The sequence below is a fragment of the Rhinatrema bivittatum genome, chromosome 15, assembly GCF_901001135.1.
Source record: "Rhinatrema bivittatum chromosome 15, aRhiBiv1.1, whole genome shotgun sequence".
Taxonomy (NCBI): Eukaryota; Metazoa; Chordata; class Amphibia; order Gymnophiona; family Rhinatrematidae; genus Rhinatrema; species Rhinatrema bivittatum.
In genome coordinates, this window is record NC_042629.1 from 27036638 (window position 1) to 27063329 (window position 26692).

Below are 26692 nucleotides of genomic sequence, written 5' to 3' on the forward strand. Positions count from 1 at the left end.
TAATTCTTAGTGTAATGCAGGATTTGGTGAGAGAGGTAATGGTGGTGAGGCCACATGACAATAGTGATCATAACCTGATCAAATTTGAACTAATGACTGGAAGTGGGACAATATGCAAATCTACAGCTCTAACACTAAATTTTCAAAAGGGAAACTTTGATAAAATGAGGAAAATAGAAAAAACTTAAAGGTGCAGCTGCAAAGGTTAAATGTACAACAGGCATGGACATTGTTTAAAAATACAATCTTAAAAACACAGTCAATGTATTCCATGCATTAAAGGTGGGAGGAAGGCAAAAGGATTACCGGAATGGTTTAAAGGTGAGGTGAAAGAGGCTATTTTAGCCAAAAAAATATCCTTCAAAAATTGGAAGAAGGATCCATCTGAAGAAAATAGGAAAAATCATAAGCATTGTCAAGTTAAGTGGAAAAATATTGAAAAGGCAGGCTAAGAGAATTTGAAATAAAGTTGGCCATAGCGGCAAAACTCATTGTTGCGTCTGGTGCTAGATGGCTTCGCCCCGTTTGCCTCACCTTGTTCACGGCTCCTCCCACTTCCTTTGGGAAAATGGCTACCGCCGCGTCTACAAGCTGACATCTTCAGCGTCCCCGGAACGGTTATGGTGCTGCCTCCCGCCATGCTCCTCCCAAGGGCCTACTAGGGTGCGCACGCCACCCACGTCCTTTATTCCAGCAATGGCGCGAACCTCGGGGGCGTTCCCCTCTACTGACGTCACGCCATCCGGTTATATAGCCTGTACTTTGTTGCTAGCTCAAACGAGTTAGCAAGGATTGGTTTCGGCCAGTCTGAACTACTCTGCCGCTTCCGTGCTGCCGCTGGAAGCTTTCTCTCTACCCCTCAGGGTATTGCTAACCTGGGTACCCGCTTCTCGGGGGCCCACTGCTTTATTTCAGGTGCCTTACAGGGATCAGGTACTCGCTCCTCAAGGGCCTGCTCTCCCTGCCTCTGTGCCTGTTACCAGCTTCTTCAACCTGGTGGAATCACATACCTACAGCAACCATCTAGTGAGTAATCTTTCAGTCTATCTCATCCACAGCACTGCCTTTCTGGGAAACCTACACCGGACTTCTCCCTATACCAACAGGGTGAGAGAGGTTCCCTCTGCCAAGGGTCCTGAGACTGCTACATCCAGACTACCTCACTACTGCCACCTCTGGTGGTACTCTTCAAGCTGTCTAATAAAAGAAATAATTCTGTGTTTGTGCATCTGCATTTAGCCCAGTACTGTGGTGCCTCATGGGGCTCCTCCCTGTGGGTGTGGTCATCTGCCACAGTTCCCGAGAATCCACCCAAACACTGCTTAACCATAACACTCATAATAAAAACTTTAAAAAATATATCTGAAGCAAGAAACCTGTGAGAGTCGGTTGGTTTGTTAGATGACCAAGGAGTTAAAGGGGCTCTTAGCGAAGATAAGGCCATTGCAGAAAGACTAAATGAATCCTTTGCTTCTGTGTTTACTAATGAGGATGTTGGAGAAATACCGATTCCGGAGATGGTTTTCAAGAGTGATGATTCAGATGAACTGAACCAAATCATCGTGAGCCTGGAAGGATGTAGTAAGCCAGATTGACAAATTAAAGAGTAGCAAATCACCTGGACCAGATGGTATGCACCCTGGGGTTCTGAAGGAACTAAAAAATGAAACTTCAGTACTATTAGTTAAAATTTGTAAACTATAATTAAAATCATCCATTGTACCTGAAGACTGGAGGGTGGCCAATGTAACTCCAATGTTTAAAAAGGGCTCCAGGAGCAATCCAGAAAACTATAGGCCAGTGAACCTGACTTCTGTGCTGGGAAAAATAGTAGAAACTATTCTAAAAATAAAAATCATAGAGCATATAGAAAGACATGGATTTACCCAAGGCAAGTTTTGCCTCACAAATCTGCTTCATTTTTTTTGAAGGGATTAATAAACATGTGGATAAAGGCGAGCCAGTAGCTGTAGTATATTTAGTTTTCAGATGGCATTTGTCAAAATCCTTCATGAGAAGCTTCTACGGAAACTAAACAGTTATGGGATAGGAGGCCATGTCCTTTTGTGGATTACAAACTGGTTGAAAGACAGGAAATAGAGAATAGGATTAAATGGTCTATTTTCTCACTGGAAAAGGGTAAACAGTGGAATGTCTCGGGATCTCTACTTGGACCAGTGCTTTTCAATCTACCATATAAATGGGCTTGGACCGACGTGCCGCAAATGCGCAGTAGAGAGCACGTTTGTCAGAGGGGAGCTCAACGGACTTGGAAACGGCGAGGAGGAGGAGCAGCGGCGGCAGCACAGGAGGTCTCCGGGGGGGGGGGGGGGGGTGTCTCTTTCTCTCGCGCGGGGAGAAGCGGCGGCGACGACATGGGAGGTTGCCGGGAGTCTCTCTCTCGCGTGCCTCATCACCAAGCGTTGGGCGGGCCAGCAATGAGCCCGGTGGAGAGGCGCGTGTGCGAGAGAGACACCCCTGGAGACATCCCATGGAGCAGCGGCAGCGGTATCTAAGTGTCAGGCGGGCCAGAGAGAAGAAGAGAGTGGGAGAGGGAAGGAGGTGGGAGGGGAAGGAAAGGGAAGATGAGAAGGGATGGAAGGAAGAGGATGTAAGTGAGAAGGGTAAAGTGGAGTAGAGAAAAATAGGGAGTGGAGGAGGGCTGAGGGAGAGGGGAGAAGGGGAAGGGAAGGGAAAAAGGAAGAGGATATGACTGAACAAGTGGGAAGGGTAAGAAGTTATGGAGAAGAGAAAAAAGAGTGGAGGAGGGCTGGGAGAGGGAAGGGGTTGTAGATGAGGTGAGAGAGGATGGAAGGAAAAGGGAAGTTGTGGAGAACAGAGCGGCTCTAACCGTGCCGGTCTGACCGATGGAATCTCGCCCGTTTTAACGGCTAGTATATATATAAATGATCTGGAAAGGAATACAATGTGAGTTAATCACATTTGCAAATGATAAAAAATTATTCAGAGTAGTTAAATCACAAGCGGATTGTGATAACTTGCAGGAGGATCTTGTGAGACTGGAAAATTGGGCATCCAAATGGCAGATGAAATTTAATGTGGATAAGTGCAAGGTGATGCATATAGGAGAAATATAATACATGCTGTAGTTACACGATGTTAGGTTCCATATTATAATGCAAAACAAGAAGACCTCTACTTCTTGAACACAGTTACAATGTAAACCAATATGATATTCTATATTGAACACCGGTATATAAAAACCAATAAATAAATTAAATATTAGGAGCTTCCACCCAGGAAAATGATCATAGTGGATTATACATTGAAATTGTCGGCTCAGTGTGCTGCGGCAGTCAAAAAAGTAATCAATGTTAGGGATTATTAGGAAGGGAATGGTTAGTAAAATGGAAAATGTCATAATGTCTCTGTATCGCTCCATGGTGAAGGCCGCACTTTGAGTACTGTGTACAATTCTGGTCGTTGCATCTCAGAAAAGATATAGTTGCAACAGAGAAGGTTTCAGAGAAGGGCCACTAAAATGATAAAGGGGATGGAACAGCTCCCCTATGAGGAAAGGCTAAAGAGGTTAGGACTGTTCAGCTTGGAGACTGCTGAGGGGGGGATATAATAGAGGTCTTAAAATCCTGACAGATCTAGAACTGGTAAATGTGAATCAGTTATTCACTTGTTCGGATAATAGACTAGGGGGCACTACAAGAAGTTAGCAAGTAGCACATTTAAAACTAATTGGTAGAAACTTAAAAATCTGTGCAAAATATCTCTGTTATTTTAACATGTCTGTAACCTTCTCATGTTTGTAAACAGTTATGATGGCTTTATTTGGAAGCCGAATGATGGTATATAAAACCTGTTAAATAAAATTCGTTTTCACTCCATGCACAATTAAGTTCTGGCATTTATTGGCAGAGGATGTGGTTAGTGCAGTTAGTGTAGCTGGGTTTAAAAAAGGTTTGGATAAGTTTTTAGAGGAGAAGTCCATTAACTACTATTTATCAAGTTGACTTAGATACAGCCATTGCTATTAATTGCATCAGTAGAATGGGATCTGCTTAGTGTTTTGGTACTTTCCAGGTACTTGTATCCTAGATTGGTCACTGTTGGAAACAGGATGCTGGGTTTGATGGACCCTTGGTCTGACCCAGTATGGCAATTTCTTATGTTCTTAACTCTCACCTGGAGAGTTAAAAGGTTTTTTGGGATAACAAGGCCCTGATTCCTGTTGATTTCTTGTCCGTTCAGGAAGGGGAGCTATGACTGGGTTTCCAGGACAACCCTTATGGGGCCCCCTCTGAATCCCTGGTTGTCCACCCCTGCAAGGTTTCCCTCATTCTCCGTTTCCCAGAGAAGGGATATTGCTGCTTGTGACTGGCAGTCGCTCTCTGTTCCTTGCGGGATTCGAGAGCTGGTCGGGCGGTAGTGCTCTTCTTAGGTCATCCCAAGGTACAATAGGTCTAGTTCGCGAGGGAGCCATTCCAGATTTGGTTTCCTCTTTGGGGTAGCTCCCGATTAGGGGTTTCTCCCATCCAGGAGTCACCTTTGATACCTGCTGAGCTAAATGGGCATCTTTCATGGAGGACTCCTATTGCCAGTCATTCTCACCTGCGAGACCCTTCCTCACAGGCCGATACAGTAAGGACGCGTTAGAGTGCGGCAGTGCCGGGCACACCCTTGTTTGCCGCACGCACAGTTCGGATCACATACCGCACGATATAGTATTTAAATTAGACGCAAATGCAAGCCGCGTCCAAAGCGCGTCCATGAAGCGCAATCCATTTTACTGTATAGAGCACTATACAGCGCCTAAACAGTATCCTGGGTGCGCTGGTACCTGTCATTTTAAATGTCATATCAAATGACATTTGAAATGACAGGTACCAGAAAGTGGATGGTTCTCCTACACTCGGGCATCGGGGATTGCCAGTCCTCTCTCCCCCCCCCCCCCCCCTCCCGAAGCAAGGCGCAGGGCGAAAATCGACTTGACATGTTATTAAAGCAAATAGAAATTGTAACAAAAGTAAACTCACTGCATGCTTCCAGCAGCCCCATTCCTCTCTCCCCTCCTCCCGAGGCGCCCACCGCGGCTCCCCTGTCTCCCGGAGGCAGCCGGCGGCGAAAGCAGCTTCCAGCAGCCCCGCCGGCGAAGGTGCATGAACGCATGTCCAGTTTGGGCGCTCAAGGCAGCGAAGGCGCATGAGCGCATGCCGTGACATCGGACGTCCATTCACCCAGTAGTCTACTCTCCACGGTAGGGTCTGGGTTATTTTTTTCATTAAACACTGCTGCAGCTCTCAGCTTTGGTCTCTCTGCTTATTGACAGAAAATGCAATGAATTAGACATACCCAATACACACCTGCCTCTCTGAAAAGTTGACTACCTAGCTAGAATTAGCTCTGAAATCAACTGAGAGGGCTCAGAAGGCAACTCCTGAGTGGGAATTCTTGCACTTGTTCAGTGGAGCAAAAGCGCTGTGAGCTGAGAGGATCCATTTGGTGGCGCTGGATGATGCCATCCACATGTAATGGCTAATTCATCCTATCTATGAAAAAACATGCTTTATGGTAAACAAATTTGCTTTCCTCAGGCTATATCCCTTCATGATACTTGTGGACTCCCTGCCATCCAGAAAACTTGGTATGGATAGGATGGAAAACAGAAATATTATTAGATTGTGTAACTGTCTGTGTGTTCATGGAATATGTGCTTGCCCCCAGAATACCCCGTCATGATCCGTATGGTTCCCTGACATTAAAAAATCTGGCACAAGTCAGATGCAGGATGAGTGAAGAACAAAAAAACTTTAGAGGATGACAGTTTTGTTCTTCCTGGAATGAGTGGATCTGGAAATAAATACCTGTGCCAGTCTTCTTGCCCATTTGTCACCTCCTGCCATGTTCTGAAACCTTGGTGTCAGTTGTACGTGGAAAGGGAAAGTTGTTAATTGGGAGCAGACACAATGAGAGGGTGATCACCTTCCTTCCTTTGGAAAGTAGGCTAAAAAGCCAAAAAAAAAAAAAAATTGTGATTAGTAAAAATGAGTTATTTGTTTTGTCAGCTAGATTGTGGTAGTGTGAAGTTTTGAGCGATTTTTCCTTCAAAAATAAAGTTTGCCTTTATGCTGTTCATCTAACTGATTAGATTTTGTTCCTTTCGTCATTTTTTTCTTTCTTTCTCCTCTCACTCATATTTGCTAAGTTTTCTGCTTTTGACAGGAGTCAGAGGTTTTTTACACTTAGTACTCTTCTCCTAATTTTCTTTCCCTTTTCCTTCTTTTCTATCCTTTTCTATCTCTATCATTGCTTCTCCCATTCCATTTTTCATTCTTTTCCTCTTTCCTTCTGTGTCTCACCTTCTCCCTTCCTCATTCTGTGACTTTTCTGTCTTTCTCCTCGTCATATATTCATCCCAGTGTTGAGGAGTTGTATAGATGGAGCATAATGATTTGTTAACTTAGTAATGTAGTTTAATACATGTAGAGGAATAGTTGTTCCAATGTAACTTGGTAAGTTACATAGCAATGTACATCAGAATTTACAGGCATGCTTAGTTTTTTGCTAACATCATTTGATGATGAGACTAAACTATATTTTTACATAGTTGTCTTTTATTTTCAGATGCTGGAGATCAGAATTTATTCATGTCTGTATACACCACGCTCACACAGCAGCTTCCCAGGGAACCCATGGAATGGAGGAGGTACAGTTCTTTGTGTCACTGTGTTCAGCTTTCACCCGATTGTCCTTAACATTGATTTCCTCTTCACTCGGGCAAGTCAGTCCCCACAAGTGGGTTATGCACCTCTACCAGCAGATGGAGACAGAAGAAAAGCTGATGTCACAGACATATAGCCCTGCCCTGATTTCAGCCCACCAGTATTCTCCTTCTCCAGCAGATGGTGGACATTGCTTGTAGTAAAAAAACAAAAAAAACAGGAGAAAACGGGAAGATAGAATCGTGTGATACCGGTGGGTCCTTCCCTCAGTTGAATTTCCTTGGACATTAAAAAAAAAAAAAAAAAAAAAAGCGGTTGCAGGCTGAGAGAGGCTTGGTGGTGAAGGCTTCCCCTCTCTCCCTGTAGTCGGAGACCCATTTATGCTTTCAGCCAGGGAGGGCTGAGCTCAGGTAAAAAAAGTTGAAAGACTAGGGAAATGTTTCTTTTCCCTATCTCATTCTTAGCGGACTTCCTCCCTCGACGATTATGTTCGGCGTCTTCCTGCTCGCGTCTCTGGGGAGTTTAGTGAGGTGCGGAGGCAGCGCAAGCTCGGCAGGTTGAGTAGCCTTTGGCTAGGCCCTGCTCTCAGATTTGGTATTTCTGGCTGCGTGGTAGGCTGCAACGGCACGTTTTGCGCACTTTTGTGTGTGCCTTCTCGCACGGCAGTGTAGTGAAGTCAGTGAGATGTAGATGCCAACTTGTGCGCATAAGGCCATGGCCTTTGTGCGTGTACTTCTGCGGACTTCCAATGTGCGTGCATTGATCTTGTATTTCAGGTGTAGCTGAACGCATGTTCTGTATGTAGCTGAGTGCGTACTTGAGCGCATATTTTAATTGGTGTGTGCTACGAGCAGGTACAGCATGGTGCCAGGGTCAAGTCTAAGCGCTTAGCGATTTTGTGCTGCTTGCCATATAAGGGTGATGCAGCTGGGGCTTTCTGCGAGTCCGTGTCAGCACTGCCTGGGTGGTCGAGGTGATTTTCCTCCTGATTTTGCTGACACTGGTCCATCCCCTTGGTCAGAGGAGAGTGGGGCTGTAGGCAACACAACGTGGGTGTCCACTTCTTCAGTTGATCCAATTACAGCAATTACAATTACAGATTTGATTGTTGCTTCCTGTCGAGATTTGCCAAGCGCAATGTGGTCATCCTTACACATCTTTTCCAAGTATTACCACTTGGATGTTGGGTTCAGGAAGATGCCGCCTTCGCAAGGGCGGTGTTGACTGGTCCACAGGCAGCCTCCTTCCCTGTTTGGAAATAGCTTTGGTATATCCCACTTGTGGGGATTGGCCTGCCTGAGTGCAGAGGAAGGAGAAATTACTACTTGCCTGATAATTTCCTTTACTCTAATGAAGGCAATTCAATCCCCGACCTGCCATCAGCTGCTGATTTTTTTTTTTTTTTTTTGTTTTGTTTTTTGCCTTTGGTTTATCCTATAGGTGTGGACGATGCAGAGTAGTGTTCCTGCTATTTGTTGGAGGGCTGGTCAGGGTCCTAGCTAGCCCCTCAGTGTAGAGAATGTTCATTGTTTTGTCTAAGCTCAGTGTTCCCTATTGGTTGGAAGCATGAGTGGTTGATTCTTAAAAATCATGTTCAAGTATAATCGGTTTGTCCACAGTTTGGCTTTTCCAGAGAATACTGGTGGGCTGATGTCGGGCAGGGCTATATGTCCGTGACATCAGCTTTTACTCTGTCTCCATCTGCTGGTAGAAATGCATAACCCACTTGTGGAGACTGGCCTGCCTTCATTAGAGGAAAGGAAATTATCAGGTAAGTAGTAATTTCTCCTTTATCCCTTTCATTATTAACCATTTCTTTGAAAAATGTTTAAGATTAAAAGATTAGCCAGAGCAGTATCACCCAGTGTAAAAAAAAAAAATAATAAATTCAATTTTGAATTTTCTATTGCATTCCTAAATACAACTTATGAATACTATGTTGGGGTAATGTCGCCAAACGAGTAAGTTTTTACACATACCTTGGCAGGAATAAGCCTCACTTCTAAGCTGGGTTATGTTGAATATGATCTCGATCTCTAAAATTTACTGCTAATGCCCTTCTTAATTCTTGCATGGTACAAAAGAGACCTTCCTTCTGGAATTCACAGGGTGTAATATATATAAACATATCGATGTGCACTAGAAAGTTCTTTTAATCTGTTCTGTGATGCCCAGTTAAGACTATTTCTCTCTTTCTGTCATATTTTCTTGGTTGATGATGGGAACATTTGTGTTTGAGGATCTTCTGTCTCCTGTTCATTCCACAGAATAGCCACTTCTGTGAGCAATGCCATTCTTATCCTTGTCACTTTTACTACAATGGCTGGTTTTCTTGCATCAAGCTTTTTATAGGAATGTCCCAGATGATCACACCACCTTCATTCTTTGATTCTTTTAGGGACATAACCCCAGTACTTTTTTTGTACCGTGAGATTAAAATGTTTACATACTTTCCAGTGGATGAGCTATGCCACCTAATTATGCCTTTCTACATACAGATCTTCTGACATCAGCATATGACACCCAGCGACAAGATGTGTAACAATTTCCATTTCTGTTTTACAGAATCTGCATTTATCTGTTTTGCCTTTCTTTTCTATGCTGGCTTGTATGTAGTCCACTGTCCTGTGCCAAAATTATCAATCTCATCTTTAGGTTTAAGGTCAAGTCTCCTTAGCCATTCCTGTCTCAGGCTAAAGAGGTTAGGGCTGTTCAGCTTGGAGAAGAGGCAGCTGAGGGGGGATATGAGAGAGGTCTTTAAGATCATGAGAGGTCTAGAATGGGTAGATGTAAATCGGTTATTTACACTTTCGGATAATAGGACTAGGGGACACTCTATGAATTTAGCAAGTAGCACATTTAAAACTAATCGGGAAAAAAATCTTTTTCACTCAACACACAGTTAAGCTTTGGAATTTGTTGCCAGAGGATGTGGTTAGGGAAGTTAGTGTAACTGGGTTTAAAAAGGATTGGATAAGTTCTTGGAGGAGAAGTCCATTAACTGCTATTAATCAAGTTTACTTAGGGAATAGCCACTGCTATTAATTGCATCAGTAGCATGGGTTCTTCTTAGTGTTTGGGTAATTGCCAGGTTCTTGTGGCCTGGTTTTGGCCTCTGTTGGAAACAGGATGCTGGGCTTGATGGACCCTTGGTCTGACCCAGTATAGCAATTTCTTATATTCTTCTTATATTCTTCAGATAGTGAACTGCAGTTTTCTTTCTGGAGGGCTCTCTAGCCCTGTCTCTGTTCTGCTCTGATAGGTAATTCTAAGTAAGACAGATATTAGTAAGGGGTTCCCTTAAAGATTACGCTCTTTATCTTAGAATACCTTGTCACATAAATTTAACACATCAGCATTCCTTAGTTGATATTTTGAGCTCAGTTAATTATTAGATCAGAGCAACTCAATAACTCAGATATTCTTAAAAAAGAATATGATTTTTATTTTTACATGAGGAAAGTATTTAATTGATCAAGTCATATTATAGATACAGAAAAAATAATCAAAATGGTTTCTTAGGTTTATGGCCCAAGAAGTTAAATACTAGTTTTTCTTATTTTATATTGAAATAAAATTATCTGAGACACCTGGCGTCATGTATTTTAATTACTAAAAAATTTCATATATGTCAGGTTACATGGCCAGGAGAATTTAGCTATAAAAAATTCTTTGATCTTTACATTAGATGTGCTTCATCAAGCCACCTGGGTGCTTTGATCTTGCTTCCGTCAATCTGTTTAATTGACAGAAGAGCACCCGATTTATGTATTACTGACTTCAATACATAAGTAAAGAAATGTCAAAATAACATAGGCATCAAGCATCTAAAACTCCTAATGACTAAAATACTACTTGCAGTAGGCATATGTCTATATTAATTGTATAAGTCAAAAGGCATCATTATTTATCTAGAATTTGGTACTAATTAAGACACAAACTCTGGGAGCTTTGCCAAGCTAGAATACATCGATCACGAAGGTCATTCTCTGTTCCTTATGTTAACAAAGCGCTGGCTATCTTCACAGTTCTGACAGCTGCAGGTGATCCGTGGGAGAGATAAGAGAAAAAAGAAAAATAAATTAGAAACTGCAGCCCCGCTCTAGTCATTTTAAAGGTTCCGAATGGTTCAGATGTTACTGATTTTCATACTTCTGTATTTTAGAGGTAGGGGGAGCCTAGATAGCATGTCAGCCCCAGTTTGTCTGTGACACTGAAGAAAACCTATGCAGTCTTTGTCCATGAGCTCTTTCTGTTGGTTGATGATTTGTGCCCTTTCTTAGCATATGAACAGATGGATCCAGAACCAGTGGGCTATGCACCTCTACCAGCAGATGGAGATGGAGCAAAGCTGATGTCATGGTACACATACCCCTGCACAGACATCAAGCCGCCAGTATTCTTCGTCTCCAGCAGATGATGGTAGATGTGCATCTCCCTACTAGCGATTGCTTAAAAATTTTAAAGGAGAAAAGAGAGAAAATTATTCGGCCCGCTCTCCTGTGGTGATACCTTCTGGTCGCTACCTCAGTTGAGAATTCCTGAGGTGATATCTTTGGATCCCTCCCTCAGATGAGTGCCTTTGTCCAATAGCTGGTTTTCAGCCAGCGTGGACTTAGCAGTTAAAAAAAACACAAAACTGAAAGGCAAGCGGGTGCAGGAAGTTGAGCGTGGAAGTGAAGGACCTTGCCCTTTACCCCCCACAGGTGAAGACCAACTTTGTACTCAACCGGACAGGCAGAGCTCAGGTAATTAAATCAAAAACAAAAGAGAGAGAGAAGAAGGGGTATTAAGTAGGGATATCTCTCCCCTTCAGTCTCCTTCCTTGGCATGCCAATCTGACGTTTGTTCCTGCCTCCAGGGGAGCTTAGGAGATGTGGGCAGCTTGGCTGTTTGAGCAGCTTTTTTGGCCAGGCCCCGCTCTCAGACTTGAGTTCTGGTAGGTGGCGGCGGCGTTTTCGCTTGTTTTTTCTTGGGCATTGAAGTTACGTCAGTTCACTCTTGTGCACTCTGCTGTGCTTCCAGTTTGTGTACCTAGTTGGGCGCGTAGGAGCTTCTGCCTGGGCTCTTAGATGTGCACACTTATTTACGCGCACTGTCTGAGCTCAGTTTGTGCACTTATTAGAACAATGTGTTGAGTGCCTAATTTTTGGGTGCATACATTTTGGGCACCTATTTTTTGCTGCACTAACCCAGCACTGTTATGCTGACAACCTGATGGCACCAAATGCAAAGAAGCTTGAACGCCTTGTCCTTTGTGCTGCTTGCCATATTTGGGCATCTCTGCCTGGCATTCTCTCTCAGCGCTGACAGAAATCTCTAATTTCTGTCAGCGCTGTTTGGAGGCTTAGGGAGAATTGCCTTCGTCTGATTTTACTAAGCTTGGTTCCTCCCAGCTTGATGAAAATATGAAAAAAAAAAAGAGAGTTGTCGGAGGTGTTGCCTGATTTTGGGGCTCCATTGTTTCCTCAGAGGGGGAAGGCAGTTCAGTGGGCACAGGACCAATACTCCCTGGTTTTGGCATGGACCTCAGGCACAGTCCTTTGTCCCAGGCCAATCTTAGTGGTTCAGGATCACAGGCTGTGGACTCCCTACGCCTGGTGCTGCACGTAAGCGTCTGAGGATGCCTAGACTTGCTGCGGGTTTCCCTGATAGGGACCCAGATGGCATGGATGATGCTGCTGATTCTTAGTCCCTGGAAGATGGAGAAATTAATCTGGGATTGGAGCTATATTGAACTATATTGCATTTCTTTCATAGAGATGAGTTACCGGCTCTGAATTCCCAGATGAAGGTGCTGGGGTACCTGGGGCTGAAATCATGACTGAGCCAAAGCGAGATCCTATTTTGATTTCTTTGTGTAGAGCCCTATGTTTCTTCTCTCTTATGGAGGCTATTCAAGAATTGATTGATCTTGAATGGGGTGCCCCGGAAGCTAATTTTAAGAGGATGAGCCTTGGAAGGACACTGCCCCCTGGATCCGACTGCGAGAGAGCAATTGCATTTTCTGTAAGTTGGATACGCGCTTGTGTGCCATTACCAAGAGGATGACTTTCCCCGTAGAAGGGAGTGGCCTGGAAGGATGCACAGTATAGGGAACTGAGGCTATCCTTAAGCAGGCCTTTGAAGCGATGGCAATGAACTTACAGATAGCTACTTGTTTCCTGGTAGTTTGCTCTTGTTTATTTCTCTCTCAGGAGGTTGATGAATCTGGTATGAATTCCAGGACAGTGAAGCCAGCAGCCGCCTTTTTGGCAGTTGTGGGCTGCGACTTGGTCCACACTTCAGCCAGATGGCTGGCTTTGGTAATAGTGGCCAGGCATCAGCTGTGGTTTAGTTGTGTAGACCAATGCAGTATCGAAGTCTAACCTTACAAAATTGCCCTTTGAAGGTTCACTCTTGTTTGGAAGTGAGCTGAAAAAACCAATATGGCCAATAAATGGGTGAGCCCCACCCTCTGTTACCAGAAAATGAGAAACAGATGCCATGCTTCTCTAACACGAGAGGTCGTATTAGGGGTTTCGAACATTTTCGACCCTACAGAGGAGACATTTTTCAGATGGATAGGTCTCAGTCCTTTTGGCCCAGGCAGCCCAGACGGGATGCAGGCTTGGGTAGTGGAGCCCCCCCCCCCCCACACACCCTGAGCCTCCCAATAAAAGTGTGCCAACCCACCCCTGGGAACAGGAGATAGGAGGTTGCCTCTCTTTTTTTTTTTTTTAATCTGAGGTGGATCAAGATCACATCAGACCAGTGGGTTCTGGAGGTGATAAGAGATGACTGACCTGGAGCTTCACAGTGTTTATGGGACATTTTCATGGTGTCTACCTGCAGCTGTCCGCAGAAGGAACAGGCGGTGGAGTGTACGTTGTCAAAGTTCCTCAGCCTGTGGGTTGTAGTTCCAGTGCCCACATCACAAAAAAATGTGGGCCAATATTCCATTTATTTCATTGTGCCCAAGTAGGAGGGCTCTTTTTGCCCCATCCTAGATCTCAAAGGGGTCAACCATCATGTGTGGGTGACTCGTTTTTGCATAAATACTTTACGCTTGATGATAATGGCAGTTCAGTCAGAAGTTTCTGTACTTGTCAGAGGCATACCTTCATATTCCCATTTGACTTGAGCATCAGTGATTTATGCATTCTCAGTTTTCTGGACGACATTATCAGTTTTGAGCGCTGCTTTTTTGATTTGGCCACCATGCCCAGAACCTTTTCCAAGGTTAGGGTGGTGGTGGTGACAGAGTTGAGAGAGGATGGGATTCTGGTTCACCTATTCTTAGATGATTAGCTGATTTAGGCCAAGAGTCTAGAAGAGAGCCTTCGGCTCTCGCGCAAGGTGATTTCCTTGTTGCAGAAGCTAGATTTTCATTATTGTTAATGCTGAACATCTCTCACATGAAAGTGCTAGTTGAAGATTTTTCATGCGTACTGTGGGGATACTTACATTTTTACTGTTTGCGCATATTGTAGGTAGCTCCTATGTTAGTTGATGTATGTTCTCTGTGAATGTTATATAAGCAGTGCAGTTGGAAGCACGTTAGTTATTCTGACAATTATGAATATAACTACTTTAATTTTTAATGTCACAGCAGGGAGGGGAGGTGGAATCTGATGTGGTGGGGTAAGTTTCAGGTGTGGTGCAAGGGTGCATCATGGTCCAGGTCAGCATTAGAGTGGCGCCTTGGATGGCGGATGGTGGGGCATCCTTATTCTTGGGAGGCCCCCTTGCTTAGGTATAAGGCAAGGAGCCAGGTTAGATGCTGCCTTGCTTAGTATTATGGCAGACAGTGGGGGTGGAGGTTAGCTTGTTCGGCCATTACTATCTCGGCTCAGGTACAGGTCATATAAGGGGAACATATTGATTAATAAAGTTGCATCCTTTTATATCCAATTGCTATGCTTCTGTCATTATTTCATTGACATGAGTATTGTACCAGTTTTATGGCAGGGTGTTATTACATGTGAGTGTTGTATATAATGGATTTGTGGAGGGAGGGACATAGCCAGACCAACACTATTGTCGCAGCTGCTAGAGTTACAGGAAAATAGAGATTCTGCTGCATCCTTCAAACCAAGTGTAGACTTGCTTCAGATGCTTTTCTGTTCATATGGGATGCAGATCTCCTGTATGTGTTTGCCATTTCCACTGAAAACCAGAACAATGCAGAAAGTGCTCAAAGATCAGCTTCGCAAATAAGATATAGAGAAGACACAAAGACGCAAGTTTTGAATTTCTCAAATACAGATTTTGTCAAAATGGGAATGTTCCTAGAGGAGAAAATGGGTGAAGTGGGACAAACTGAAAGGAACTATTACAAAGGCAACAAATATATATGCTTTGGTTCAGTTCATCTGACTCATCACCCTTGAAAACCATCTCTGGAACCGTATCCCCCCAACATCCTCATTAGTAAACACAGAAGCAAAGAATGTTTAGTCTTTCTGCAATGGCCTTATCTTCCCTAAAAGCCCCTGTAACCCCTCGGTCATCTAACGGACCAACTGACTCCTTCACAGGTTTCTTGCTTCAAATATATTTTTAAAAGATTTTATTATGAGTTTTTGCCTCTGCGGCCAACTTCATTTCAGATTCTCTCTTAGCCTGCCTTATCGATGTTTTACTCTTCACTTGACAATGGTTATGCTTTTTTCTATTTTCTTTAGATGGATCCTTCTTCCAATTTTTGAAGGATTTTTTTTTGGCTAAAATAGCCTTTTTCACCTCACCTTTTAACCATGCTGATAATTGTTTTGCCTTCCTTCCATCTTTCTTAATGTGTGGAATACATCTGGACTGTGTTTCTAAGATTGTATTTTTAAAGAATGTCCACGTCTGTAGTATACTTTTAATCTTTGCAGTTGCACCTTTTTTTTTTTTTTTTTTTTATTAATTTTCCTCATTTTATCAAAGTTTCCCTTTTGAAAGTTTAGTGTTAGAGCTGTAGATGTACATATTTTCCCCCTTCCAGACATTAGTTCAAATTTGTTCATGTGATGATCACTGTTGCCAAGTGGCCCCACCAATGTTACCTCTCACCAAATCCTGCGTTCCACTAAGAATTAAATCTAAAATAGCTCCATCTTTCGTTGGTTTCTGAACCAGTTGCTCCATAAAGCAGTCATTTATTTCATCCAGGAACTTTGTCTCTAGCATATCCTGATGTTACATTTACCCAGTCAACACTGGGTTAATTGAAATCTCCCATTATTTCAGCACTACCAAATTGATTAGCTTCCCTGATTTCTCTTAGCATTTCATCATCTCTCTGATCATTTTGGCCAGGAGGACGGTAGTATACTCCTATCACTATACTCTTACCCAACACACATGGGATTTCTACCCATATAGATTCTACTGAGCATTTAGTCCAGTGTATGATCTTTATTTTGTTAGACTCTATACCTTCCTGGACATAAAGTGCCACATCCCCACCAAGTTGATCCTCCCTATCATTGAGATTTGTTCCCTGATATAGTACTGTCCCATTGGTTATCCTCCTTTCACCTGGTCTCTGAGATGCCAATTATGTCTCTCATCATTTACTGCTATACACTCTAACTCTCCCATCTTACTTCTCAGACTTCAGGCATTAGCATACAGAGATTTCAAAGTGTGTTTTTTGTTTGTGTTAACAACCTGCTTTTCAGTTGATAGAGATAATTTGGAGTTCTTTAGCTCAGGTGATTCTTTACTTATAGATAAATGGGCTTCTTTTGCTTTTAATTGATCCTTTCTGTTGGGATGCCCTTTTTTATTAGTATCCTTCCAAGATACATTCCTCCGAACCATGCACTGCTGAGTGATTGACTGTCGGCTTTCCCCTTTGTTCCAGTTTAAAAGCTGCTCTATCTCCTTTTTTAAGTTAGTGCCAGCAGCCTGGTCCCAGTCTGGTTTTTGGTGGAGCCAGTCCTTTCAGAAAAGTCATCTAAGCATTGAGACTCCGGAGCTCTACCTGCCTCTGGGGACCTGCATGTAGAACAGGGAGCATTTCAGAGAATGCCACTCCTGGAGGTTCTGGATTTCAGCTTTCTACCTAAAATTCTAAATTTGGCTTCCAGAACCTCTCTCCCACAGTTTCCTATGTCGTTGGTGCCCACATGTACCATGACAGCCAGCTCCTCCCCAGCACCTTTCTAGGTGACACGTGAAATCAGTCACCTTCACACCAGGCAGGTAAGTTAACAGGTGGTCCTCATATCCACCAGCCACCCAGCTATCTACATTTCTAATGATCAAATCAACTATGATGGCCAACCTAACCTTTCATCCTGGGCCATAGCCCTGGGAGACTTTTCCTCGGTGCGAGAGGACAACGCATCACTTGGAGAGCAGGTCCTTGTTACAGGATCACTTCCTGCTACACCAGGTTGATGTTCTCCAACCAGCAGATCTTTCTGATCCAAGGCAGCACCAGGGCTACCAGACTGGACTTGGCTACTGTGTCCCTGAAGGTCTCATCAATTGTCTGGAGGCTAGAATGGCACACCTGGAGGAGCTGAGGCAGAGATCGGACTCGTTCTCTGAAAGCCAGGAGCTCTTTGCACCTGGTGCACACATACAATCTCTCTCACCTGTGGGTAAAAAATCATACATGTGACACAATGCAAAAGACTGGAAAGCCCCCCTCTTGTTGCTGGACTGCTGCATTCATCTTAATTTTATTGAGATCCTAGTTAAGTTTAGGTTACTAAGGGAGTTGGAATTAGATACTTTAAATTTACAGGTGTATTTTTAATAATTAATCTGGCAGTGTCAGTACAAGGGGATGATTAAACTCTCAATAAGGGCTGGTGCAATAGCATGATTTAGATAAGAGCCTGATTGGTTTTTAATGAGAAAGTGCCTCTTGCCTAAAAATCAAGGGTTGAGCTAGGGGTGGGTGGGAAAGTCAGACACTAGAATTAACTCCTTCTGGCTTGCTTATTAACGCAGGTGAAATAGTGGGATATATATTCTTTAGAGTTTGTGTGTCTGTCTCCAAACTTTTTAAGTCCTAAGATTTCCCAAAACGATACTTAACTACATGAATTATAGATTAAGGCAAGCATAAAATATAAAACTGACTAAAGAAAGGTTTGCAGTCAATTGATTAAAGACAGACTTTTGCTGTCAATTGGTTTGTGGGGTTTTTATGACAGATTTTGTCCAATTTATAAGGCCTGCGAATTGGCTTCTGAAATCTTTTTCCCCTCCATGTTAATTTAATTTAAATTTCAGTTTTGAATTTTGTATTTCATGCTTCCATTAAAATAAGTTAATACTGGTATTCTCATGTGCATGGATAATTTAATATCACCATTTAGTAAGCAATTCAGTAAAATTTATGTTATGGGAAAATTTTTGTGTGATCTTGTTTTGGATATCTGGGGCTCCTTTGTTAGTCTTGCTGACTTGGAGACATGCGATGACATCTGCACCATTTTGCGTGGTGCTGTCCTGTTGTGCAGTACCCTTTGCACCATATGGGTGACTTGCGCCATGCCTTTCTTGTGTGTTGACATGGAAAGATCTCCCTGCATTATGGAAGGTGCACCACGTGATTTTGATGCGCTGTGTGCATCACGCGCAGCTTGTGATACGCAGTGTTTTTTCTGTAACTCATGTGGCATTTCGTTGAGGGCATGCTTGCACTTTTTGCATAGCATGTGCCCATTGTCCAGGCGCATTGTTTGTGCCGGGCGAATTGTTTCAGCGCCTGCTTTTTCTGCGTTGTGGCCCTCTGAGGAGGTTGCAACGCTTTCTGCACTGGAAGCCTTCCTCATGTCTCTGAAGGCTCATTGTGCTGTTTCTTGGGGCGTGAGTCATCCTTGTCAGTTGGAGATGTATGGAAGGATTTTCTCTTCTTTCCCTCTGTACTTGGACTACTGCCCGAGGAGGTGTTACTTGTTGGGGGCTCAGTCTCCATTTTCTCTGCCCTCTGTCATTGAGTTCTTGGGGACATGTGGCAGCAGTCTCTACAATTATCCTGGTCAACATTTGGGCCTAAGCACAAGTCATCCATGATGAACATATGTTCTCACAAGCAATATTTGAAGTCTGATGGTCGAGAGGCCATGGTAGCACTGAAAAATGCTTTTGTTGGGTTGCTGATAGCGATGAAATTAGAGAGCAGGGACCAAGTGATAGAGTTAATCTCGGATGTCCCTGCAAAGCATGGATGAAAAATGACTGAAGAGAGTTGTGGAGCCTACAGTCATGCAGGAACACCTGCGCATGCTCTGAATACAACATTTTTAACTGACTTTGAGAGACAGCTCCATGTAGTGCCACTAGATGGCATCATCCATTGAACATGGCTACATCAGCCTGCTTATTGATGGAAAAAAGGGATGTCCTTGAGATTTCTTACTTATTCTGTGATAACTATGGACTTGCACATAACAAGAAGGACTATGTACTGAACAATATATGAGTCTCCTGCTGACTTTGTACTGAGAAGTACATGCATTAAAGGGAATATGATCTTTACTAAAGGGAACATGAGCTGAGCAATGCATGAGGCTCCTGCGGACCATGTCCTAGGGGTTGATTGCACTGAAAGATGCATGTGGCTCCCACTAGACTTGTCATAGGTGATGTAGCAAGGGAAGGATGCTGCTGACTTTGTGCTAAGGGTGTGTGCATTAAAGGGTACGAGGAGCTCCTGCTGACCTTGTGATTGTAGGTAGTTGCAGTAGTGTAGGGAGGAGGAGGTTACCACCTGGGCAGCCTGTGCATAACTGAAATACCTGTACCTTGCAACCTATGTGAACAATCAGGCACATGGTATAAAGCAGTATTGCCGCCTTGTCTTGACAAGAGGCTTCTCATCTTACCAACCTTAGCCAATAGAGACTCTGAGATAGCTGGTGCAGAGGCAATAAAAATGAGTCACACATCCTATCTTTCTGTATTGGATGCATTACTTTGTTTCTGTGATGATCTGTCACTGATTACTTTTGAACTTGTCTTTTCCCGTACAGATCCTATGGTCGTGTCCCAAAAATGATTCACTTGGAATCCAACTTTGTCCAGTTTAAAGAGGAGCTGCTGCCCAAAGAAGGAAACAAGGCTCTTCTGACCTTTCCATTTCTTCATATTTATTGGACAGAGTGCTGTGTGAGTATTGAAATAAATTAAATAAGCTAATCCTTTGAAATCAATCATCATGTAAGGTGTGAATGGGACATTCTGGGATGCTGTGGGTGGGAAATGTTGTGATGTATTATGCAGAGGGTAAGGCACCAGAAGGCTTTCCTGTAGGAGGAAGCTTGAGCAATGTTGTAAACATCGATCCCTTGTAACTTCAAGGATGGTTATTAATTACGCCTTTTGGAGTGCCTGCTAATTTGTCCTGTAAAAAGACATTTAAGCCAGAACTCCACCAGGACCTATTGAGTTTGGAAATTTCCCTTTTCCAAGCCCATGTGGAAATTTCCCTTTGCCAGACTATCTCATCAAAGGCCAGAGGGCAGTGATACTTCCATGTTCTCCAAAAAAAAAAAAAAGATTCAGACCCATTCTAGAACTGAGGGGTTTGAACATATACCTGAAGAAGGAAAAGTTCAGTATGGTTTTCATAGACGTTCTTCCTCTTCTAGACTTCAGAGATTGGCTATATACTTTGAAGGAGGTTTATACCTAGAGAAGATACCTCAGTTTTGTGGTAGGGACCTAGCCCTTTTAGTATTGTGTTCTATATTTTAGTCTAGCATGAGTATTCACTATAATAGACCAGTGAGCCTGACTTTAGTGCTGGGAAAAATCGTGGAAACTATTCTAAAGATCAAAACACAGAGCATATAGAAAGACATGGTTTAATGGAACACATTCAACATGGATTTACCCAAGGGACGTCTTGCCTCACAAATCTGCTTCATTTTTTTTAAGGGGTTAATAAACTTGTGGATAAAGGTGAACTAGTAAATGTAGTGTATTTGGATTTTCAGAAGGTGTTTGACAAAGTCCCTCATGAGAGGCTTCTAAGAAAACTAAAGTGTCATGGGATAGGAGGATTACAAACTGGTTAAAAGACTGGAAACAGAGAGTAGGATTAAATGGTCAATTTTCTCAGTGGAAAAGGGTAAACAGTGGAGTGCCATTTGGATGCCCAAGGTGTTGCATACAGGGAAAAATAACCCTTGCTGTAGTTACACGATGTTAGATTCCATATTAGGCGCTACCACCCAGGAAAAATGTAGGCATCATAGTGGATAATACTTTGAAATTGTCGGCTCGGTGTACTGTAGCAGTCAAAAAAGCAAGTAATGTTAGGAATTATTAGGCAGGGAATGGTTAATAAAATGGAAAATGTCATAATGCCTCTGTATCGCTCCATGGTGAGACCGCACCTTGAATACTGTGTACAGTTCTGGTCGCCGCATCTCAAAAAAGATATAGTTGCGATGGAGAAGGTACAGAGAAGAGCAACCAAAATGATTTATTTATTTATTTATTTTGCTATACCGGCTTTCATGACAGGAATCATATCAAACCGGTTTACATTTAACAATGCGTATAAGGTAGAGAGAACTCAAACCACAATAACAAGAGCATGGTTAAGAATGTGAAATAGTTACAATAAAACAGGGAAGTAAAAACTTGGATCTGGAAAAGAAAAAGGGGGGAGATAACTGAACAGTAAAATATTTACAGGGTAGCAGAATCGATTTCAATATAGTATAACTGTATAGTGAGTGACATTGATCACACAGTAATGGAGATGATGGAGAAGGTAGTGGTTTCTTGTTTAAATCCATTTTTTTTTTTTTTTTGATGAAGTGATTGTGATGGTGGGTGAAGATTTCAGTCAAGGCTTGGAAAGGCTTTTTTAAAAAGCCAAGTTTTCAACCTTTTCCTGAACGTTAGTAGGCAGGGTTCCTGTCTCAGGTCAGTTGGGATGGAGTTCCATAAAGGTGGACCTGCTGTTGAAAACGCTCTGACACTGAGTGATTTGTATTGATAAGTTTTGGCGTGTGGTACCTGAAGCGATTCTTTGTAAGATTCCCTGATGGGTCTGGTGGACGTGTGTTTTTTGAAGGGAATTTGTAAGTTGAGCTGTGTATGTTGATGGATGACCTTGTATATGGTGGTGATGGGTTTGTACATGATTCTGAAGTGGATCGGTAACCAGTGGAGGTCTTTGAGGATAGGGGAGATGTGGTCGATTCTCCTAGAATTTGTAAGGAGTCTGGCTGCTGTGTTCTGTACCATTTGTAGAGGTTTGGTATGCGAAGCTGGGAGGCCCAGTAGTAGTGAGTTACAATAATCTAGCTTGGAGAAGATTATTGCTTGAAGAATTGTTCTGAAGTCCTGAGTGTGGAAGAGCGGCCTTATTCTTTTAAGGATATGTAATTGATACAATATCAATCAGCATATACAGGATAACTACTTATCTTAAACCAAATTTATACTTAGAAGAGTTTAGTTGGAGAGAGTCCTTCTCGCACCACTCATCAAAGAGTCCCGGCAGCCTTCAGCCTTCGCCGGCCTAAGCCGGACCAAGTCGGCGCGCCCCTTACGGAGCGCGCGGCTTAGGTAGCGCGGCTTAGGTAGCGCGCCTACGGCGATTATGCGCCGTCTGTCGCCCCAACTTATAGCTCCAGGCACTTCCTGCTGATGTCACTCAGGCTCCGCCTCTCCGCTACGCTCGCGGCAGGCACGTGGGATGTTCCGGGGTCTCTCACCTCCTAGGAGCGCCGAGGTAGGCCTCTCTGAGTGTTGGTACGAAATTGGAAAGTCTCTCCCTCTTTTCCTCTCCTCGGACATGCCTCATTCTAAACGTAAAGGTAGGGTCCGACAGGAAGCCTTAAACCCTGTGAGACCAACCTCTGTTCAAACGGCCATTACAGGATATTATCCAGTGGCAGAGGGGACAGCCCCGGAGTATCCCATTGAAGGAGTAAGTGGTGAGCAGCCATGGCTCCTTCCGGGAGAAATAAGTCTTAGTCCCGGGGCGCCATTACCACCTTCCCCCCCCCTGTAGCGCTGAATCCGTCCATGAAACAGGTTCATCCCCTTTGCGGAATGCGCATGGGGTTTTGAGCCCGATTAAGGAGTTTGTGGCCGTAAAAGAGGCAGCGCAGATTGAGCAGGGAGAAATCTTTCTCCCTCCTCCGGGAGAGGGACCTAGTAAGGTTAGTACACCTACTAATAGGAAAGATTCAAAATCACCAGGGGAAGTAAGTGCTAGACAAGATCTACCAATAAATCAATTAGATACCCCAATACTAGGTGTATTTCCAGGAAAACCCTCAAATATAACAATGGATATAATCTGGCATGCTATAGTTGCACTGCAAAAGAATATTGCAAGTCTAAATATTAATATCAAAGATATGCAAGCTGTTTTGCTTAATATCAACCCAACAGTGACAAGTCAGGCTGAGAAAATGGATAAAATAGAACAAGAAGTAACCCAGATAAAATCGGTACAAACAACAATAATTCAAGGTGAAAATCTATTATCAAAGAGAATTGAAAGTATTGAGAACACTAAGTATACAAATTTAAGAATTGTAAACTTTCCGAAGTGTAAAATGATCTCTCCTTGTGAGCAATTAAAAAATTATTGCTCAGAAATACTATCAATGTCAGGAGAAGATTTTCCCACAATTTATAATGCCTACTTTATCAGTTGGAAAAATGATAGTGTAATAGCACCAAATGAAGTGGAAACATCACTCAATGTTACAGAGTTAATTGAAACTTCTTTCAGCTCCCAAATAGAGAAAAGAGGCACTCTGCTGGTTAAATTTAATCAAATGTCTGATAGGGATAAAATATTGAAAATGTTTTTATTAAAGAGAACCTCTCTATATTTGGGACAGAAAGTGTGGATATACCCAGATTTATCTAAAGATACTCAACAGAGAAGAAAAAGGTTCTTGACCTTAGTAAATCAGGCTAGAACATTTGGATTACAAATTAAACTGAGATTTCCTTGTAAGTGCATAATGTATAAGGGGGGTGAAAGATATGTCTACTATGAACCAGAGCAATTGGAAAGATTCTTGGAGGCACAACGAAACCAGGGTGAAGGATAGAATCCGATACCTAATATGGCTTAGTTTAAATGATTTCTTCCACAAAATACTTATCTAAGTTAAGGATATGTTATTTTCGTTTTAAAACTGCTCATATACAGGACTCCCAGTATTTAGTAGTATGGTAACTTCAGATTTAGAAGGATAGTGATATGTTTCTGTTATTGTAATGTAAAAATAATATTGATTATGTGATTATCTAACCTTCTTTCTGTTAATATGTTTCAATTGTATGATTGAAAAAAAAAAAAAAAAGATATGTAATTTATGAATCTTTGGTGGTTTGGTTGATGAATGATTTCAGGTTGAGACGGTTGTCTAAGATGGCTCCTAGATCTCTCACATGAGAGGTTTGAAGGAGGGCTGGTGGCTTTGAGGATGTATTATTGTTTTCCAGGGATATAAGCATGTATTCCGTTTTTGCAGCATTGAGTATTAGGTTTAGGCTGGTGAGAAGGTGTTTGATTTCTATTAGGCAACTATCCCAGTATTCTAATGTTTTCGTAATGGATTCTTTTACAGGGATCACGATCTGAACATCGTCTGCAAATAGGAAGTGTTTCAGGTTTAGTTTCGTGAGCAGTTGGCAGAGTGAGAGTAGACATTAAAAATTGTGGGTGAAAGAGAGGAACCCTGCGGAACCCCTAGGGAGGATGGGGAAGTATTGAGATTCTTTATTATGAATTTTTACCTTGTATCCTCTGTTCTCCAGGAAAGTTTTAAACTAGGTCAGTGCTGGGCCTGTCACTCCTATGTTTGCCAGCTGTTTTAGCAGGAGGTGGTGGTTGACTGTATCGAAGGCAGCCGAAAGGTCAAGGAGGATTAATAAGAACGTTTGACCTTTGTCGATGCCGGAGAGGAGGAAGTCCGTGAGGGAGAGAAGTAGCGTTTTGGTGCTTGCGGCTTTGCGAAAACCATATTGGTTTGGGGACAGAATGTTGTGATCCTCTAGGTAATTCGATAGTTGGGTGTTCACTAATTTTTCCATAACTTTAGCTATAAAAGGGAGGTTGGAAATAGGGTGGAAATTGTTAGGATCACTGGCGTTTAGGTTCGGTTTTTTTAGGAGTGGTTTGATTGAGGCTGTTTTAAGGTCGTCTGGGTAGATACCCTGGGACAGGGAACAATTTATGATGTCTGCTAGGGTTTTCGATATATCAGGTATTAGAAGAAGCATTTTGGAGGGGATTTGATCAAAAGGGTGTGAAGATGGTTTCATTTTCTTCAGCACCGATTGTATCTCTGAGATGGTGATGAATTCAAAGGAGTTGAGCTGAATGTTTTTGTTTGGGAGAAGATATGTGCTATTGGATGTGCAGGTGTTTGGAGTCAGCTGATTGAATAGGTTGGAGATTTTTTTACTGAAGTGAAGAGCCAGTTCGTCTGCTTTAGTTTGGGATAAGTCGGTTGGGATATCTGGAGTGATAGCTTTTGTGAGACTGGAAACGAAGGTGAAAAGAGCTTTAGAGTCGAAGATGAGGTGGTGAATCTTAAGGGCATAGTAGTCTCTTTTGGTTTTCAGTGTGATGCTTTTGTATAAGTGGAGAGAGCGTTTGTAGTCAGAAAGTGAGGATGGTGAGGGGGCTTTACGCCATTTTCTTTCTGACGCAGTAGATGTTTGAGTTTTCGCAGTTTGTCATTATACCAGGGTTGTCTTTTGGATGCATTTTGTGTAAACTTCTTTGTTGTCAGAGGACACAGTGTATTTGCTACTGATTCTGTTATTTTGGACCAGGATTGGAGGGCTGAGTTAGGCGTGGAGACGTCAATGTGTGTGAGATCTGGGTCTAGGATCTTGATTAGGTGTTCCGAGGCGCAAGTTTACCTGTAGAGGAATGATGGTCTGGAGTAGTGATTAGAGCCTGGTTGTATCAGAGATAAAGTAGTGGAGATTAATGAGTGATCTGACCATGGAACTTGTTTGCACACTGGTTGTTTGGTTTGTGAAACGCCAGAGTTTGTAAAGAAAAGGTCCAGTGTATGACCCGCTTTGTGAGTTGGTGTATTGATTTGTTGTTTGAAACCCATTGCTGACATTGCGGTGAGGAAAGCTTCGCAGTTTGTTGAGAGGGGGACTTTGTCAACATGTAAGTTGAAGTCTCCCAAGATTATGGCAGGAGAGTCTAGGTTTAGGTGTGAGGCTATAATTTACATGTAATGATAAATGGGATGAAACGGCTCCCCTATGAGGAAAGGCTGAAGAGGTTAGGGCTGCTCAGCTTGGAGAAGAGAAGGCTGAGGGGGATATGATAGAGGTCTTGAACGAGTAAATGTGAATCAGTTATTTACACTTTTGGATAATAGAAGGACAAGGGGGCACTCCATGAAGTTAGCAAGTAGCACATTTAAGACCAATCGGAGAGAATTCTTATTCACTCAATGCACAATTAAGCTCTGGAATTTGTTGCCAGAGGATATGGTTAGTGCAGTTAGTGTAGCTGGGTTTAAAAAAGGTTTGGATAAGTTCGTGGAGGAGAAGTCCATTAACTGCTATTAATCAAGTTGACTTAAGGAATGGCCTCTGCTATTACCGGCATCAGTAGCATGGGATCCTCTTAGTGTTTGGTACTTGCCAGGTTCTTGTGGCCTGGTTTGGCCTTTATTGGAAACAGGATGCTGGGCTTGATGCACCCTTGGTCTGACCCAGCATTGCATGTTCTTAGCTAGGGACAAGAAGGGCACTCTTAAACCTCTCCTTCCAAAGGGTTAGATTTGTTCCATTAAGGGGGATTTTTCTTGCCTCCATGTCGAAAGATGTTCCATCAGAAATGCCAAGGGTAGGAGGAAGTGACGTCATGCTAGCGAATGGCCACTTAATCAGGACTCTCCTCCAGCAGCTTTAACAATTTCCATGTATCGCAGGCATCTACCATCCGCACACGGATTTTTCGACAGTCTCCCTCATTTGTCAACTATAGATGTCAGTAAAAAGGAAATCGTTTGATTTCAAGAGATTTTCATAGCAAAAAG

The 26692-nt window shown here is 42.8% G+C and overlaps 1 protein-coding gene across 2 annotated transcripts in view; it reads left to right on the top strand.

The window, feature by feature from the left end:
• The window catches only part of TRAPPC10 (trafficking protein particle complex 10), a 269076-nt gene that overhangs the window by 29314 nt on the left and 213070 nt on the right, over positions 1-26692 (top strand). For both annotated transcript variants that reach the window (XM_029577817.1, XM_029577818.1), the window contains exons 2-3: positions 6598-6679; positions 19661-19796. In XM_029577817.1, coding sequence (XP_029433677.1) covers positions 6598-6679; positions 19661-19796 — 218 coding nt within the window. The remainder of the gene's footprint in view (positions 1-6597; positions 6680-19660; positions 19797-26692) is intronic.